General features: G+C 44.9%; 2 protein-coding genes and 1 pseudogene across 2 annotated transcripts in view; all 3 read left to right on the top strand.

Annotated features, from left to right (window-relative positions):
* Positions 1-14,766, top strand: part of LOC135388471 (tyrosine-protein kinase SRK2-like) — a 509,896-nt gene that overhangs the window by 232,431 nt on the left and 262,699 nt on the right. The gene's annotated exons all lie outside the window — the stretch shown is intronic.
* LOC135389473 (uncharacterized) lies at positions 3,807-8,600 on the top strand (annotated as a pseudogene).
* Positions 10,119-14,332, top strand: LOC135388473 (uncharacterized). Its single transcript, XM_064618056.1, has 2 exons — positions 10,119-10,590; positions 11,634-14,332. The coding sequence occupies exon 2, from the start codon at positions 12,136-12,138 to the stop codon at positions 13,297-13,299; it is 1,164 nt and encodes a 387-aa protein (XP_064474126.1). The 5' UTR covers positions 10,119-10,590; positions 11,634-12,135; the 3' UTR covers positions 13,300-14,332.

Below are 14,766 nucleotides of genomic sequence, written 5' to 3'. Positions count from 1 at the left end.
TAAGAAATACATCACTGTAACTGGATTTGTAGAGACCGACAAATGCTCTAGGAGAAGAATTTGTTACTCTCAACCAAAAGTAAAACAAGACGGTCCAAAAGAGAAAGACAACCACTGGTGGGCGATGCTAGGGCACTATCATAATACCAGAATTGTGGGAAATTTGTTACAATGTACAGTAAAATCTCATTAACTCAAACACCCACCATCCAGACCAGTTAGTTTGACTTAAGCAGTATTTTGACTTATCAACAAACTGCCAAATTCTGATAAAAATTGGCCCCTAAACTGTTGCATAGTCCACAAATGCATCAATATTGCCTTTATTTGTAGTTATAACTTAACTCACACAATACTTTGCAGACGTACTTCAAGGATTACAAACATAGCCAAACTACAAACCACTGGTTGTGGTTGCGCTCTAACAGCTCTTGAAATAGTCCGATATCTTTCGTTGCTTCCTATACATTTAGTGTGCTACAAAGCCCTGAACCCTTTTTCTGTTCGTTGGGCATGCTCCCCTGCTGGCAGTTAACCAGATCTTCAACTTCTTCGCCAAAATTGTGGATAACGTGCTCTTTGGTATCCGGAAGTCCGCGGCGATCTCTCCTTTCGATTTTGCGCCGGCTTCAACAGCCGCTATCAGCTCGTGCTTTTTTGCAAGCGCGAGAGTCTTCAACCTGCGTTGCCTCAGCGTCGACAATGACATGTCGCAGAAAACTTAACAGCGCGTGCGCAGTACATACAGTTCTTGACTTTCACTTCACTGCGTCCTCATCTAGCACCTTTGGCGCTGAACAGCCTAGCCCGCACACAACATATCGCGCTAGTTTTGGAATCACGCAAGCCTCGATCCCGTCGACTCTCGATCAGGCGGACTTGGATTGAATTGTGTTGGCTGGCTTGAAGAACTTGGCCGATCATGGCAATCCATGGTCGAGAAAGGTGGTGTTTACCAATCGGAAGTGAAATTCGACAGATGAAAAATGTCACCTGGGACTAAACACTTGTTCGGCTTAGCAGTGATTTCGACTAAAGCACGTATTATTTACATTACGGGAATACAGGCCGTGCACGGGACATCGTGGGCGTTCGACTTAAGCCTCATTTTGTTCTTAACCGGCGTTTGAGTTAATGAGATATTACTGTAGTTACTTTTCGCGGTAAGCACCTTTCACAGGACAGTTATGCTACCACAGCTCCCTCAACCATTGTTGTTAAACGATCAGATCCGAAATATGTCACGTAGAAATTCCACTGCCAAGTGATCAACATTCTACAGACAACTGCATAGAGGCGTGTTCCTTGTGTGCTTTCTGACCGCTTGTAAGTTTGCTACATTTTGTGTAGAGTAAGGTGTGTGTGTGCTCAATCTGTACTGTCTCTTCTGAGCAATGACTCCCACAACATTGCGCTCGCACTTACCGGTCAACTGCATCGGGGAGGTCTGGGTTTCATTTTGAGTTCCTTCGGGTTCTGAAACTGAACAACACGTTAAATTTTGCAGATAATGTACACCACTCTGATACATAACCATTTGCACAATGGATCATCACTACAGCATACCTGTTGCTTGCTCTGAATATCTTTCAAAGATCCTATCTTCGTCACTTGAAACGTCTTGCAAAGGATCGCTCCCTGAAGTACAAATTCCTTTTCTCAGACTTGTTTCCGCATTGAAAAAATTTTTTCTCATAAATTTCGGTTTGCAGAGCTTGCACTAGAATTTTCATTTTGAGCGCATCTGCCAGCAATATGTATATTAACAACAGCAACATGAACCTGACTGCGCAATTGGAAGATCCTAAGTACACGCATTGGAATAATTAAATATTTCAACGAATTCAATGTTAAACTTTTCTCATGATGTTCCACAAATTTAAATGTTAAACTTTTTTCCATATTTTCCAGTGTATAATGTACAAGTTATAGAGTAAAAAAGTGCCCTGAAGTGGTCATGTGCTTTAGTTACCAGTGCGCATTCTAGCAAAACGTTTTCCTGTATGGTTGCCTTCAGGCATGCGGTGCAAAAATGATTTCCTTTCCTGGAGAGTGTGGCAGGCTTCACCGATGTCACTCAATGTGATTCAGTCACGATAAAGCAAGGACGGGCCCACTACGAGGCAACGTTTAAGCATAAAGTAACTGGCTTTGCCGAAGAAAATCGAAATCAGGGTGACCGGGGGTCGGATTCACAAAAAGCTCGTGCGACCAAATCTGTCGTAACTGCATAGTACGGGAAAGTGTAGATTCAGGAAGGGTGGGCGTCGCAAAAATATTCTGAATATAAGCGGAATCCTGCGCGAGCTCCCGATCTGTCTTGCGAAGAAAGATGGCAGCATACTTGGTAGCAGGAGATTTGGAGACGGCAAACAAAGACTGATAAGCGTCCAGGCATTGCACTTGTCTCAGATCCTTGGAGACCATCCCCAGTAACGTCAATGGCGCACTTTTTAGCTTTGGCTTTCAACAAGGGCTTCAATTTTGTGCTACGTAAAATTGGGTTGCATTCATTCTCCAAGCACCCTCTCACGCCCCCCAGAACTTGTAACACCCCCAAACTGTCTGTCAGAAAGGCAAAAGAAGCCAGAAAAACTGCAAATATGGGTGCCCCCCCCCCCCCCCCCCCATGTAACACATGTAATACGAAACATGTTAGAGGAATTCCTCTTATGAGAACTTACCAATCTCACTGTGTTCTTGAGGCTTTGGTGATGACATCAAGTCAGCTAGCTTGCGCTTCGGTGGCACAGGTTTGGACTGAAGAGCTGGTGTTCCTGGTGGGCTATTTCCTGCATCAGGTGAGGACTGGCAGCCTGTGTAATGGTTTGCCACGTATGATAAATATCGAAGTAAAGGAATCACTAATCTCAGTCATGTTTTCACACAAAGTATGAGGCATATATAAATAGCGAACAAGTAATTTGAGATCTGGATATCCACATCTCACTGTGTTCGTCGCCCAGTCAGTTGGGTAACTCAGTTGAAACAGGAATATGACGAAATATCATGCACTAACGACATTGCGAAAATCTACAGGATATGCCTGTTTTGCTAAACTTTAGCCAAAACTCAATCTTTGATAAAAGCTTACTGGGCTCCATGCTGCGCTCTCGTGTTTATGATGATGGCAACTTCTGTCCAGTTATTTTGCCCTTCGGTGGTGCCGGCATTGAGGTGACAGCGGATGACAAGTCTGTGGGCTTCCCCGCTGTGGGTTGAAGGGTAGCCTGTCCCACTCCACTTTGCGAACCATCAACCGAACTTTGTGAAACTATTCCGAACACATCTTCGGAATCTGTGTCGTGCTCCGATTCACAGTTTGATGTGAAAAGACTTCTCTCTTGCCGCCTGACTGCCTGCTCATAAGTGTCTACGCAAAAGTGATACAACAGAAACATTATGAGGAAGAGGAATATTATATCTCCAGTGGAGGAATGCATAACTCAATGGGGGAATGCAGTCAGTGGAACTATGATAAAGTGAGACAGCTGTACAGGTGAGACTTACTGTGTCTGCATGGAAGAGAAGAAAAACAATTAAGAATTGAGTACAAGCGAAGAAACATCAGCCCGCGATTGCATATGCTATACAGGAATCGATACTCCTTCATAATCCGCGACACCCATTTCCATTAGGCACATGTGCTTTTGCGCTTGGTGCCCGAGCGGTGTTCGCAGTATATCTTGAACTAACTAATTACTCTAGAGCCGCAATTCAAACGAAATCAAAAACATGGCCTACCACATTTGCTCAAGAGCAATGCTATATGCACTACGTAGTGCGGCTCAACCGGAAGTTGCTATATGCACGACGGTTTCGCGCCATCTGTCGAGCGGCCCCCAAAGCGCGGCTGTGAACCACGTGGACGTTTTTGCGGTTCCCGTTTCCGTACGATTTTCGGATCGCGGAGTTGTGGGCACGTTGAGTGCACAATCATTGAGATAAGACTGGGAGCGAAGTTCGACTCGTTCGACGATTTCGACAAAGCATTTCGTCGTTTCCAAGTGGCCACGCATACACTGTTTGTGAAGAAGACAACAAAATCAGTGGAGGTCGTTAATTCTCATTTGTCAGCCAAGCCGTGAAGCTGAAAAGAAAGCTCCAGTTTGCGAACTCAGCATTCACTTGTAAACACGGTGGGTGTCACAGGACTACCGGCACCGGGATTCGTCCCAATCAAAGGTTCGTACAGTTACATTCTGTGTTTTGCTGTAGTGCTGCACTGTGATGTTCCTAGGAAGTGAGGTTCCTAGAATAACTAAATGGGCTCTCCAGATGTGCCCATCGAGCAGGCCAGTCGTATACTTCTACGAGCATCTTTTTTTTGTGTGTATGAGCACCCCTGGAGTGACAGCGGCCGTTTGAAAGAATGGACAGCACGACATTGTTTGAACGCCCCCACCCAGAGCCAAGTCAACTGTTGACGAACCAACGTCTAGCACGAGGATATAGTGAGGAGAAAACTCTCTTTTAGCAATTTCCCTGTTTTCCCGACTCTTCCCAAAGCAGGGAAGAGGGAAGGCGATCACGACTTCACACGAAACCGCCGATTCCAGGAAGCCGTTTCATTACTTGGCCGGCTTTTCCCTAGGCAAGGGATGTGAGTGGGAACGGTGACCGGAGAGTCCATAAAAGGGGAGCAGCTCCATAACCAGAAAAGGAGAAGTGAGGGCGGACGACCAAGACTCGTCACAGAACCGCCTGCAGCAAGAAGTCATCGCTCGGACGGGGAACCCGGAACAACTGGTGTCGCAGGGCCCGACACCGACTTCAGACTGTGCAACCTCTCAACAAGCAGCTCGACAGCGTCCATCAATACTGTGCCGTCACAGATTGTGCCCGAAGGACAACGTCCAATTGTGGTGAGCCGGCAGCCTGTGCACAGATCTCTTGTGTTAGATTAAATTGTGTGCCCATTATTTACTGGTGTTGGCCTCGTTCCTTCCACAAACTACCCCAAAGGTACCCCTATCTCGTGTGCTGTCGTTCCTACCGGGAGCGGTCATCACAGCACCAAGCTTGATCCTTGTATGCGTACGTGTGCAAACGGCGCCACAAATCATTTCTTCTCCATCATTTCGTTTTCTAACAGAACAATGAAAAAGGACTGCCCCGCTCAAGTGGTGATCGCCGCTAGGAGGTCGATCCAGCAGCTGGAAATTACAAGCGTCGTACTTCAGCATAATCATGAGACAACAAGCGAGATTTATAACTCCTACCCAGAGTGTCGTCGGCTCAACGATGACGAGAAGCAACTTGTACAGCCTCTCCTGGAAATGAGAGTTCAGCCGAGCATGGTTGTGCAAAGGCTGCATGAGAAGACAGGTAATGATTTCTTATTTCATTACTAGTCATAGAAACCTTGCTTTATTTCAACGTTGTTGCTCTGCATGTCTCCCGTCTGCAAGGAGCTTAATTTATTTCTTTTGCATACAGGCAAAACGATCATCGCTAAAGACCTTCAGAATTTGAAGGGCAAAAACAGCCACAGGGATAATGCGATCCAACTTACAGAGGCGATTGAGGAGTGCCGATCGAAGGACCGTGCCAAGATAATCCCAATCACTGATGATAACCATGAGCTGCAGGTCCTGTTTGTACAGACACCACACATGCACCAGGTGTTTGCTTCATTTCCTGAGGTTCTTCTACTTGATGCAACCTACAGGACCAACAAGCTACGGATGCCTCTGTTTGTATTTCTCGTCGAAGATGGCTCTGGCCGCAGCCACGTTGTTGCATATGGATTTGTTGCTTCTGAGCAGCAGCACGTTGTGACACACCTGCTACAAATATTTGTACGGGAGAATGGGGGCACAGCTGAGATCAATGTTGTCATTGTCGACAAAGACTTTACGGAGATTGCAGCAATACGGGAAGCTTTCCCTTCAGAGCCCGCAGTGCAACTGTGCCAGTTTCATGTTATGAAGGCGTTCAGGACAGCTGCTGGGCAACTTTCCAAATATGCACAAGAACGAGATAGGTTGGTAAGCAGCTTCAGTGAGATGCTAAACGCACCAACACCAGGGATGTTTGGGGCAGCACAGGGAGAGTTCCTGAGGTATGCGAACGAGGATGCCTGCACATACTTCAACAAGAACTGGGCACCAATCCCAGAAATGTGGGCGAGGCATCTCTGTGATCAGGTGTTCACAGCAGGAAATAACACGACAAACCGGGTAGAATCACACAATGGGAAATTAAAGAATGTCTTATCCTCATCTGGGAAACTTCATGAAGCGTTACGTGCCCTGATGAAAGTCTCAAGTTCGATGCTGCAGGAAGCTAGGCATCAAGCAACACTGCTACAGACCTGCAACTTCTACTCACACAACACTTCTGGCGAGGTTGAGAAGATATGCTTCAAGGAACTCACTCCATATGCATGTTCCCTGATTGTCGAGGAAATGAAAAAGGCAAAAGAAAGACTTCCTGGAGTGCAGCAGGTGGCACCAGAGGTATACAGTGTGATGTCATCTTGCAGTGACACATGCCATAAGGTCTCCCTAAATGAGCAAACATGCAGTTGCACAATGTTTTCAAAGATGGGACTATTATGTAGACATTTCTTGGCTGTTTGTGACCAATTCAACAAGATTCCAGACCTAAAAAAGGCTGTGAAGGCACGCTGGTTTAAATCGTATCAGCTGAGGTTCATGGCAGAGAGCGCTACAGTGATGGCAAATCAGGAGCCCAGCGATAATGATGCAGCTGAAATCCTGACACTGCCTGGACCATCCTATCAGAAAATGAATAGGAATCAACGGTTCAACTACGCAATGCGGACCTTCAAAGCCATTGCTGACCTCTTGGCTGACTGCCCAACTGCTCTCTTCGTAGCACGTCTCGAGTTTCTGGAGGATATCCACACAGCCTGGCTGAGAGGAGAAGAAGTAGTGGAGGAAGCAGACAGCAGCAATGGCCTAGTCAACCCATTTCAGCAAGTGCATAATAATGACCAAGTCAACTGTAAAGCAAATTCTAGCACCATGCAGCTGGGACACAGCAACAAAGATTTGTTGCATAGACATCCTGACAGCAACAGTGAGTCTGGAGAGCCAGGTCAAGGAGCGCTCTGCACAACGCAAGCAACGCTTAGGACAGAAAATGTTCCTCGTAAGGATGTCATCTTGCCTGAACCAGTTACAGACAATTCAAGTAATCGAACACCAGCGCTCTCCCAGCTGAAGCTCCCTATGGTGAAGAGCCGAGGACGCCCAAAGAAGAGGCCTACTCAAAGGCAGAATAAAAGACCAAGGGACTCTTCCAGCACTCAACCATCTTTTGTTCAACTTCCAGAGATCGCTCAGCACAAATGTAAGCACCGTGGTCCACAATAATTTATTTGCATGTTAGTATGTGGTACATAGCACAGTGTAGGCCCAATCGACAGTCTTAACTGTTTTAACTGGATACTTGTCGTGCGGCTATATGAGCAGTACGTCATACTTTCAAGTGTCACCGTTCAGGCCTTTCAGTGTGTAGTCAAATTGCAGGCTGAAAGGGGTTGTCAGTGTCGCTCGATTGTATGTTAAGCCGGTTTTGCATTGGGTGATTCCCTCAAGCTTGGGGTTTTTACTGTACTATGAATATCCACCAGGAAGACATGATTTTTTGTTCTCACATTATGTGGTGTTTATCTTTCAGTGCTCCTGAGAGGTATCGTTGGAAAGGCTGTGTGTGACAACGTCCTCAACTGCGGGTATATTGTGGAAGAGTGCGACATTGAAGTGCGGCCCCATGTACTACCTAGTGGGCTCCTGGACTACAGAGTTAAGTTGCAGAAGTTGAAGAAACGGAGGATTTTCACAGAGGATGCCTGGGTCCTCCTGACTTCATCAGGTTTGTAATCTTCTACTTCGCTTATTTTGCTTGGACAGTGGTCTGCACCTATAAACTTCAAATAATTCTCACATTTGCAGTGGCTACAAAGAAGACCAATCAGCTATGGCTATGCCGAGACTGTAACGAACAAGACGACGGACAAATAAAAATGATCTGTTGCGACCACTGCCTGGAGTGGTTTCACTGGTGAGGATTAGAAGTTTTTCTCATAAGATGTCTGTGCTGACAGTCTTTTGTTCATTTCTTTGTGCAGGACATGTGCTGGGGTCACACGAGCCGACAGCAAGCAGAAGCTATGGTTCTGTGTGTCTTGTAAACAGGATTGATGTCAAGCTCAGAGAGCCTCTGCTATCAGATAATAAAGTGTCTTCTATTTTTGCTAACAGAGGTAGTTGGCCATGGAGCTGGTAACAGGGCCCGAAGCTGCACCCCCTCCAATTTCTGGTCAGGGCGTGCTACGCAATATACCATGTCGCCAACATACCATATCCTGCCTGCGATTAGGGCGTTGGAATGTTGGTGAGAGTCTGCTGTCAGTGCGGTGTAGTGGTGCATATCCTGACCAGAGATGAGAGAGGTGCAGGTTCGAGCCCCATTGCCAGCACCAGTGTATGCCACCTGCATTTGTCAGCATCTTCATTGCCTCAGCACTGACATGGCTTGTGTGTTGTCTTATGCGTTTCCAGCATTTTTTATTTTTGTCTTATTTTTTGTTGCTCAATGACCACATGGAAATTGAAGCGCATCGGGAATTCTCATGGGCTATTGCATTGGCAGAAGTTGTCAATCTGGGTGTTTGGTTCACTGCTTGAGCCAGACTGTCATTGTTTGTTTCATTGTTCTGTTGGAAAAGAAAATGATGGAGAAGAAAACGATTTGTCGCGCCGCTGGCGCACGCATACAAGGATCAACATTCGTGCAGCACTGCAACAAGACGGGTGGGGTGGGGGGGGGGGATATGTTTATTATATAAAAAAAATAAGAGGGAAAGGTTAGCCACCGCTATGGCGGCAAGGGAAAGGGGCAAGAGGAAACAGGGAAGGGACAAGACAGGGAATGTAACTGTATGTACCTTTGATCGGGGCAAATTCCGGTGCCGGTAGCCCTGTGACACCCACCGTGCTTACAGTTGAACGCTGCGTTGAGCAAACTGGAGCTTTTTTTCCGGCTTGCACTGATAAATGGGAGTTAACGACTTCCACGGATTTTGTTTCCTCTTAACATCGTATATGCGTGACCACTTTGAAGGAGCGAAAAGCGTTGTTGAAATTGTCGAACTTCGGTCGCAAGCTTGTCTCCATGGCTGCGAATGCAAAACAACAGTGCTTCGCTCCCAATTTTATCTCCATGATTGCGCATTCAACGTGTCCACAACTGCGGCAACCGATAGACATATGGAAATAGAAACCACGAAAACGAGCGCCACAGCCGCGCTTTGGGGGCCGCTCGACAGATGGCAGGTGGCGCGAACCGTCGTGCATATAGCAACTTCCGGTTGAGCCACACTACGTAGTGCATATAGCATTGCTCTTTGCTCAAATGTCGCGACTGGCAGATCTGCCATCCAGATTGCGGCGGCTTTCCCATTTTCACTGTCGATATAACTTTGAAGCTTGGCCAGGTTTTGGGAGGCCACATGCACAGTCGCCCACTCCTCATGGTCCATGACACCGGCACAATGGCAACTCTCTTCTTATCAGGAAATTCGACGACGGCGAACTTCGCCATCCTGAAACACGTGCATGCAAAACCTTAGCCTAACCGACGCTGCGCAGATTAGCAAGGTACACCCACCTCTTTCTTGTCTTTGAGACGAGGAGTCTTCGAAAGAGATCTTGAACTATATGTGAGAGACCGAACAAGCAAAATGGTTTCTTTGTAACGATAAAAAACATTCCGCAACAACACGAACACGTACCCAAAACCTGTCACGCTAACAACACTTTAGCGCCTTTGTCATCCGCAACGGGAAACTAGACCTGACTTTGTGGCGCCACAGAGCGATGTTTGGCGCTAGTGTCCGATGTTCTCCTTTCTTACGTGGCATATAAAAAAAATGCAAAAACGCAAGAAAATGTGAGAAAACTGCTCGCAGGTGGTGTGAACAACGAGATGCTTTCGCGAGTTCATTACGACAGTTAATTGTTTTACTTTTCTAATTTGAAACAAAACTTTCGAATGGGTTGTTGAGCAAGTCTGGAAAGAGCGAGCGGTGCGACCCATCTTTGTAAACAGAAAAGAAAGCAGTACAACTTCGGTTGCTAAACGAATCAATCACTTAGCAATAATCGTCCGAAGTGCGCAACTAATAACTGTTGTAACTCAGCAACCGTTCTTTGAATGTTTCCGTTGAATGTCACGACATCTCAATCAGTCTTCGTACGGCTGATGTGAGAATGAACTCAACGTCAACGACGAAATGGAAGAGGAGCCGGCGCATAAAGAAACTCTATCAAAGTTATGTGGGCGAAATTCGTGCTGCTTCGTTACCACAATGTGATACATCAGCCTTGAGTGATACCCGAAGCGACACATTTACTGTTCCTGGATGCTCAAAGAATGCCACCAATTCGGAAGAACATGCAACAAATCACTCTTCGATTGTCGTGACACCTGCTGAAACTGAAATTCTGCCACTGCCGTCAGAAAATGCGTCTACTGCAGAAACTGACAGCACGACGGACTGTGACTCTGACTCTGAGCTTCTGAGGTCACCCGAGGATGTAGAAGAGTCAGACGAAGGTACACATATAGGTTTTAATTATTTATTTATTTCAAAATATCCCAATTGTCAAAAGGACATGGTGGGGTAACAGAAGTAAGTAGATCTTCAAAATTACCAAAGGACGACAAAAAAAAAAGGGTATCCCATGATCAATCTGGCCACTCTATTTTGGACAGCCTCGAGAACGCCTGTTAGATAAATTTAGAGTAAACGAGAGAAATTCCATATAGCTGTAGCATGTTTGGGCCATAAAAGTGATAAATAAAATTATTTTCGTAACTGCTGCGGGTGGTTTTTCAGGTTATGTCTAATATAGCTTTGTTGAGAACTCTTAGCCAATTAAATCTGTCTTCATATTCCAAGTTAGGTTTTGGGAAAGATAGATTTGGACATATTTGTACAGGATATTACCACCCTGAGTTGGCGGTTATTGAGGGAGGAGCTAAGCACAGGAAATTATTAGGAATACAGCGATGAAATGAGATGAAACGATATGTGTGCACGTTCAGTGGCATTTTCTAAGTTTCAGACCATGAATGAATAAGAAAAAGGTCATGCTTTGTAATATGCTCAGTTTTATGTTAGTTACAATTTTACGATACAGTACGCAGTCATGAGCAAAGAGGCGCACTTTAGAAGAAAGAGCATGAATTAGGTCAAACGAGTCCTGAAGTGACTGGCACTAACTCTGATGTGTGGTCATTACATGTACGGGTAGATAGGAAGTCCCCAATCCAGTTGCAAACTGCGAGTCAAGGTTAACCATGGAGAGTTTCCGAACGAGGTAGTTCTGAAGAGTCTTGTCGAATGACTTACAAAAAATGTAATAATATTGCATCAGCCTGTACAGTCATCAGCATTGGAATAGAGGTCACTCAGACAGTAGACCACTTATGTTTCACTGGAGCTGTGCTTACAAAAGCCAATCACAACCTGTAATGATAATATACGATCCAAGGAACACGAGTTTATACTTAAGCTGATTTTTGTTTTGCAATAAGAGTCTCATATGTTTGAGTATGTTGTGACGTAACCAATAATTTGTTTCCTTCTGCTACAGATGAACAGTCCATTACCCCATTAGACGGAACCTTGCTCAGAGAGGATGTGGATACAGAAATGCCAAAAGACCTTGGCGAGGACCTGCGCAATTTTTATACAACATTTCATCCATCACATGCGTTGATGAATGATGTCATTCGAATCTTTCGCCGTCATGGACACAACCTCCCCAAAGACTGTCGCACTCTTGTTCGTACTGAAAGAAAGGCAGAACTAAATGAAGATGAGTCATTTGTCCATTTCGGTCTCCTGTCTGGAATAAAGGATGTTTTAAAACATGCCAATGTACCCACAAACCAGAAGCTGAAATTACAAGCTAGTGTTGATGGCTTGCCACTGTTCAAGGCCTCGGGAAAGTCTTTCTGGCCGATATTGTGCAGAGTGACAAACTGTGGTGACTCGGAGCCTTTTATGGTAAGCTTATACTGCGGCACTGGGAAACCGCTGGGAAAGATGTACAAGAATTTGTTTATCCTTTTCTGGAGGAACTGGCTGTACTGATGGATGACGGATTCACCTACAAAGGCGTTCACGTAAGAGTTGAGCTAAGAGCAGTAATCTGCGATGCTCCGGCATGGAGCTTCTTGAAACAAGTTAAATCCCACACAGGATACTACGGATGCGAAAAATGCCTCCAAAAGGGCGTGTACTGCTGCAGAAAAGTAACGTTTCCAGAGCTGAATGCAGCCAAGCGTACCAATTCATCATTTAGAAACAAAGAACAGCCAGAACATCATACAGGGACGTCTCCCTTTTTAGCATTGGATTGTGACATTGTCAAATTGTTTCCAGCGGATTACATGCATCTGGTGTGCCTGGGCATTGTACGTAAGCTTCTCATGTTATGGGTCCGTGGAACACGTCCGCACTGCCTTAGTGCAACTCAGTGTACCTTGCTGAGCAATCGCCTCAGGGCATGTAGGAAAAACTTTCCAACAGTGTTTCAGCGCAGGCCCAGAGGTGTTGAAGAGCTCGAGCGCTGGAAAGCGACTGAATTTCGGAACTTCGTACTGTATTTGGGACCAGTAGTGCTAAAAGGCTTGCTACCTACAGAAAAATATCATAATTTTCTTTTACTGCACACTGCCATCAGGATACTAGCATCCATCGAGCTCAGTACACAGTACAACACCTATGCGCAGGACCTGTTGAATCATTTTATTGAAACATTTCGAGACATATATGGTGCTGAACATTTGGTGTACAATGTACACACATTGAGCCATCTTGCGGAGGATTGTTTGACTCATGGTGCTTTAGACTGTTTTAGTGCTTTTCCGTTTGAAAACTTTCTGGGCAAACTTAAGAGGATCCTCAGGTCGGGAAATAAGCCACTTTCACAAATTAGTAGAAGGCTCTCTGAAGGAGTGCATGTTCATTCTGCGAAACAAGTTCGAAAGCAAGTTCGCATTGGATCATGCTATATTGTAAATGGAAGTGTTCCAGTCTGTGTTGACAAGGTTAATGGGGCCACTGTGGAAGCACATGTGCTGAATGGAAAAAGTGACTTTTTTTCGGTTCCATTGTCATTAAGCCAAATTGATATTTATCTGTGCAGCCGTTCCACTTCCTCGCGAACGTTTGCCTTACAAGCAATTCAGCGTGCTCTAGAATGTGTGTGCGTGCCCCACAATGATCGGTTTGTTGTTATTTCAATGCTCTAGATTGTTTTTCGTTTACGTCTTTCATGAAAATGTTGAATGTCTGGCTATACTATTGCAAGGTGTATTTTTCAGTTACTTGATTACAGTTACTTTCTCTCTTCGACCGTAACATTTTGCTTCCATGCCATTTTAATGTTTTTTATCCCATTCTTGAGGGTGTTCTGTGTTGCGAGAAGGCTTAATTGCACATATATTTTATAAGGCCACAAAGTCTCATCAGTTCTACTCGCAGCCAATTTATCTTAAAGGGAGACTCCAGGACAATCCGAAACTATTATAATGGCTGTGTTCAATACATTCTCCTGAAATGAGAAATAAAGTTGGTTTCACAGTCAGGCACCCGTTAGTTGCTGAAAGAGCGGGGAAGCTTAAAACAAAACCAAAACTTTTTGAGGTTCCCTCTGCAAGCCCCTGTACCCTGCATGTCTTTTGTGGGTCACTGGCTGTTTCTTGGGCACACGTAATTTCTTCATGCTACATGGATGGCCAGCCATCTGCTTCCTGGATTTCGTTCTAAAATATTCGCAAGCGGTCAGAGCAAAACGTACAGAAAGTCGTACACGGTGAATACTGGTGAGGTGAAGCCATTGTCACTAGACAGCCCTTCCATGGAGGAGCGCCTAATCACTCAAAAGAACATACTATTTCTAATTTTCTGTGCCAATTTGGGACAATTTGGTGCGGAGTCTTCCTTTCAGAGTGTTTTGAAAAATGTCGAAATTCACTGGGTGGTAGACAGCGAAGGAGGTGCAGATTGTTGGCTAGAACGGTGCAGAGATATTATCCCATGATATCATGACCACTTCAAAACATGACATCAGTATGTATCACCATAAACTTTGGTCACATTACGTTGCTTTTATGTGTTATGAGTACTGCATTTATTCCGGATTATACACTGTGTTTTTAGGTTGTACACATTTGCAGGAAAGTGCCCACATTTGATCCGACAATACATGTATCTATCAAGAACTATTCATATCGAAGTGTACAAGTTAAGCAATAAATGATTGGATCTGGTCACATGATAGAATTGTGCTCTAATAATAAATCTCAATGTCTCTAACTAAAGTGTGACTCACCTTGTGTTGTTTGTTTCTTTACAACACATGCCTCATACAGTACAACAGAAACACTGCATGCTGTTGCTCCCCAAATGCACAAAAATTTTACTTTTGTGACAGAATGGTATGTTTAAGGAAATATAAGCTAGCTAATATTGCACTGCCTGCTCGACTTCTTGGCTTCGTAATTAAAACATGCCATCGCTGGGTTACAGCAGCAAATGGGGAAAAAAAAGTTGAATATGAGTTATACCATATGTGCGAGTAATGGCCAATATTCCCATTATTTGACCAATATTTGAAGAATCTTGGTAAAATCCTGGGAATAATGGCCAATATTCCCAATATTCTACCAATATTGGCAGAATATTGGTAAAATCCTGGGAATAATGTCCAATATTCC

The sequence above is a fragment of the Ornithodoros turicata genome, chromosome 3 (genome assembly GCF_037126465.1).
Source record: "Ornithodoros turicata isolate Travis chromosome 3, ASM3712646v1, whole genome shotgun sequence".
Taxonomy (NCBI): Eukaryota; Metazoa; Arthropoda; class Arachnida; order Ixodida; family Argasidae; genus Ornithodoros; species Ornithodoros turicata.
Note: the sequence above shows the minus strand (reverse complement) of the source record. Positions and strands in the feature narration are given on the sequence as shown.

Bases quoted from the DNA above. Each gene is read 5' to 3' on its own strand.
- LOC135388473 (XM_064618056.1), top strand. From the start codon at position 12,136: ATGGATGACGGATTCACCTACAAAGGCGTTCACGTAAGAGTTGAGCTA.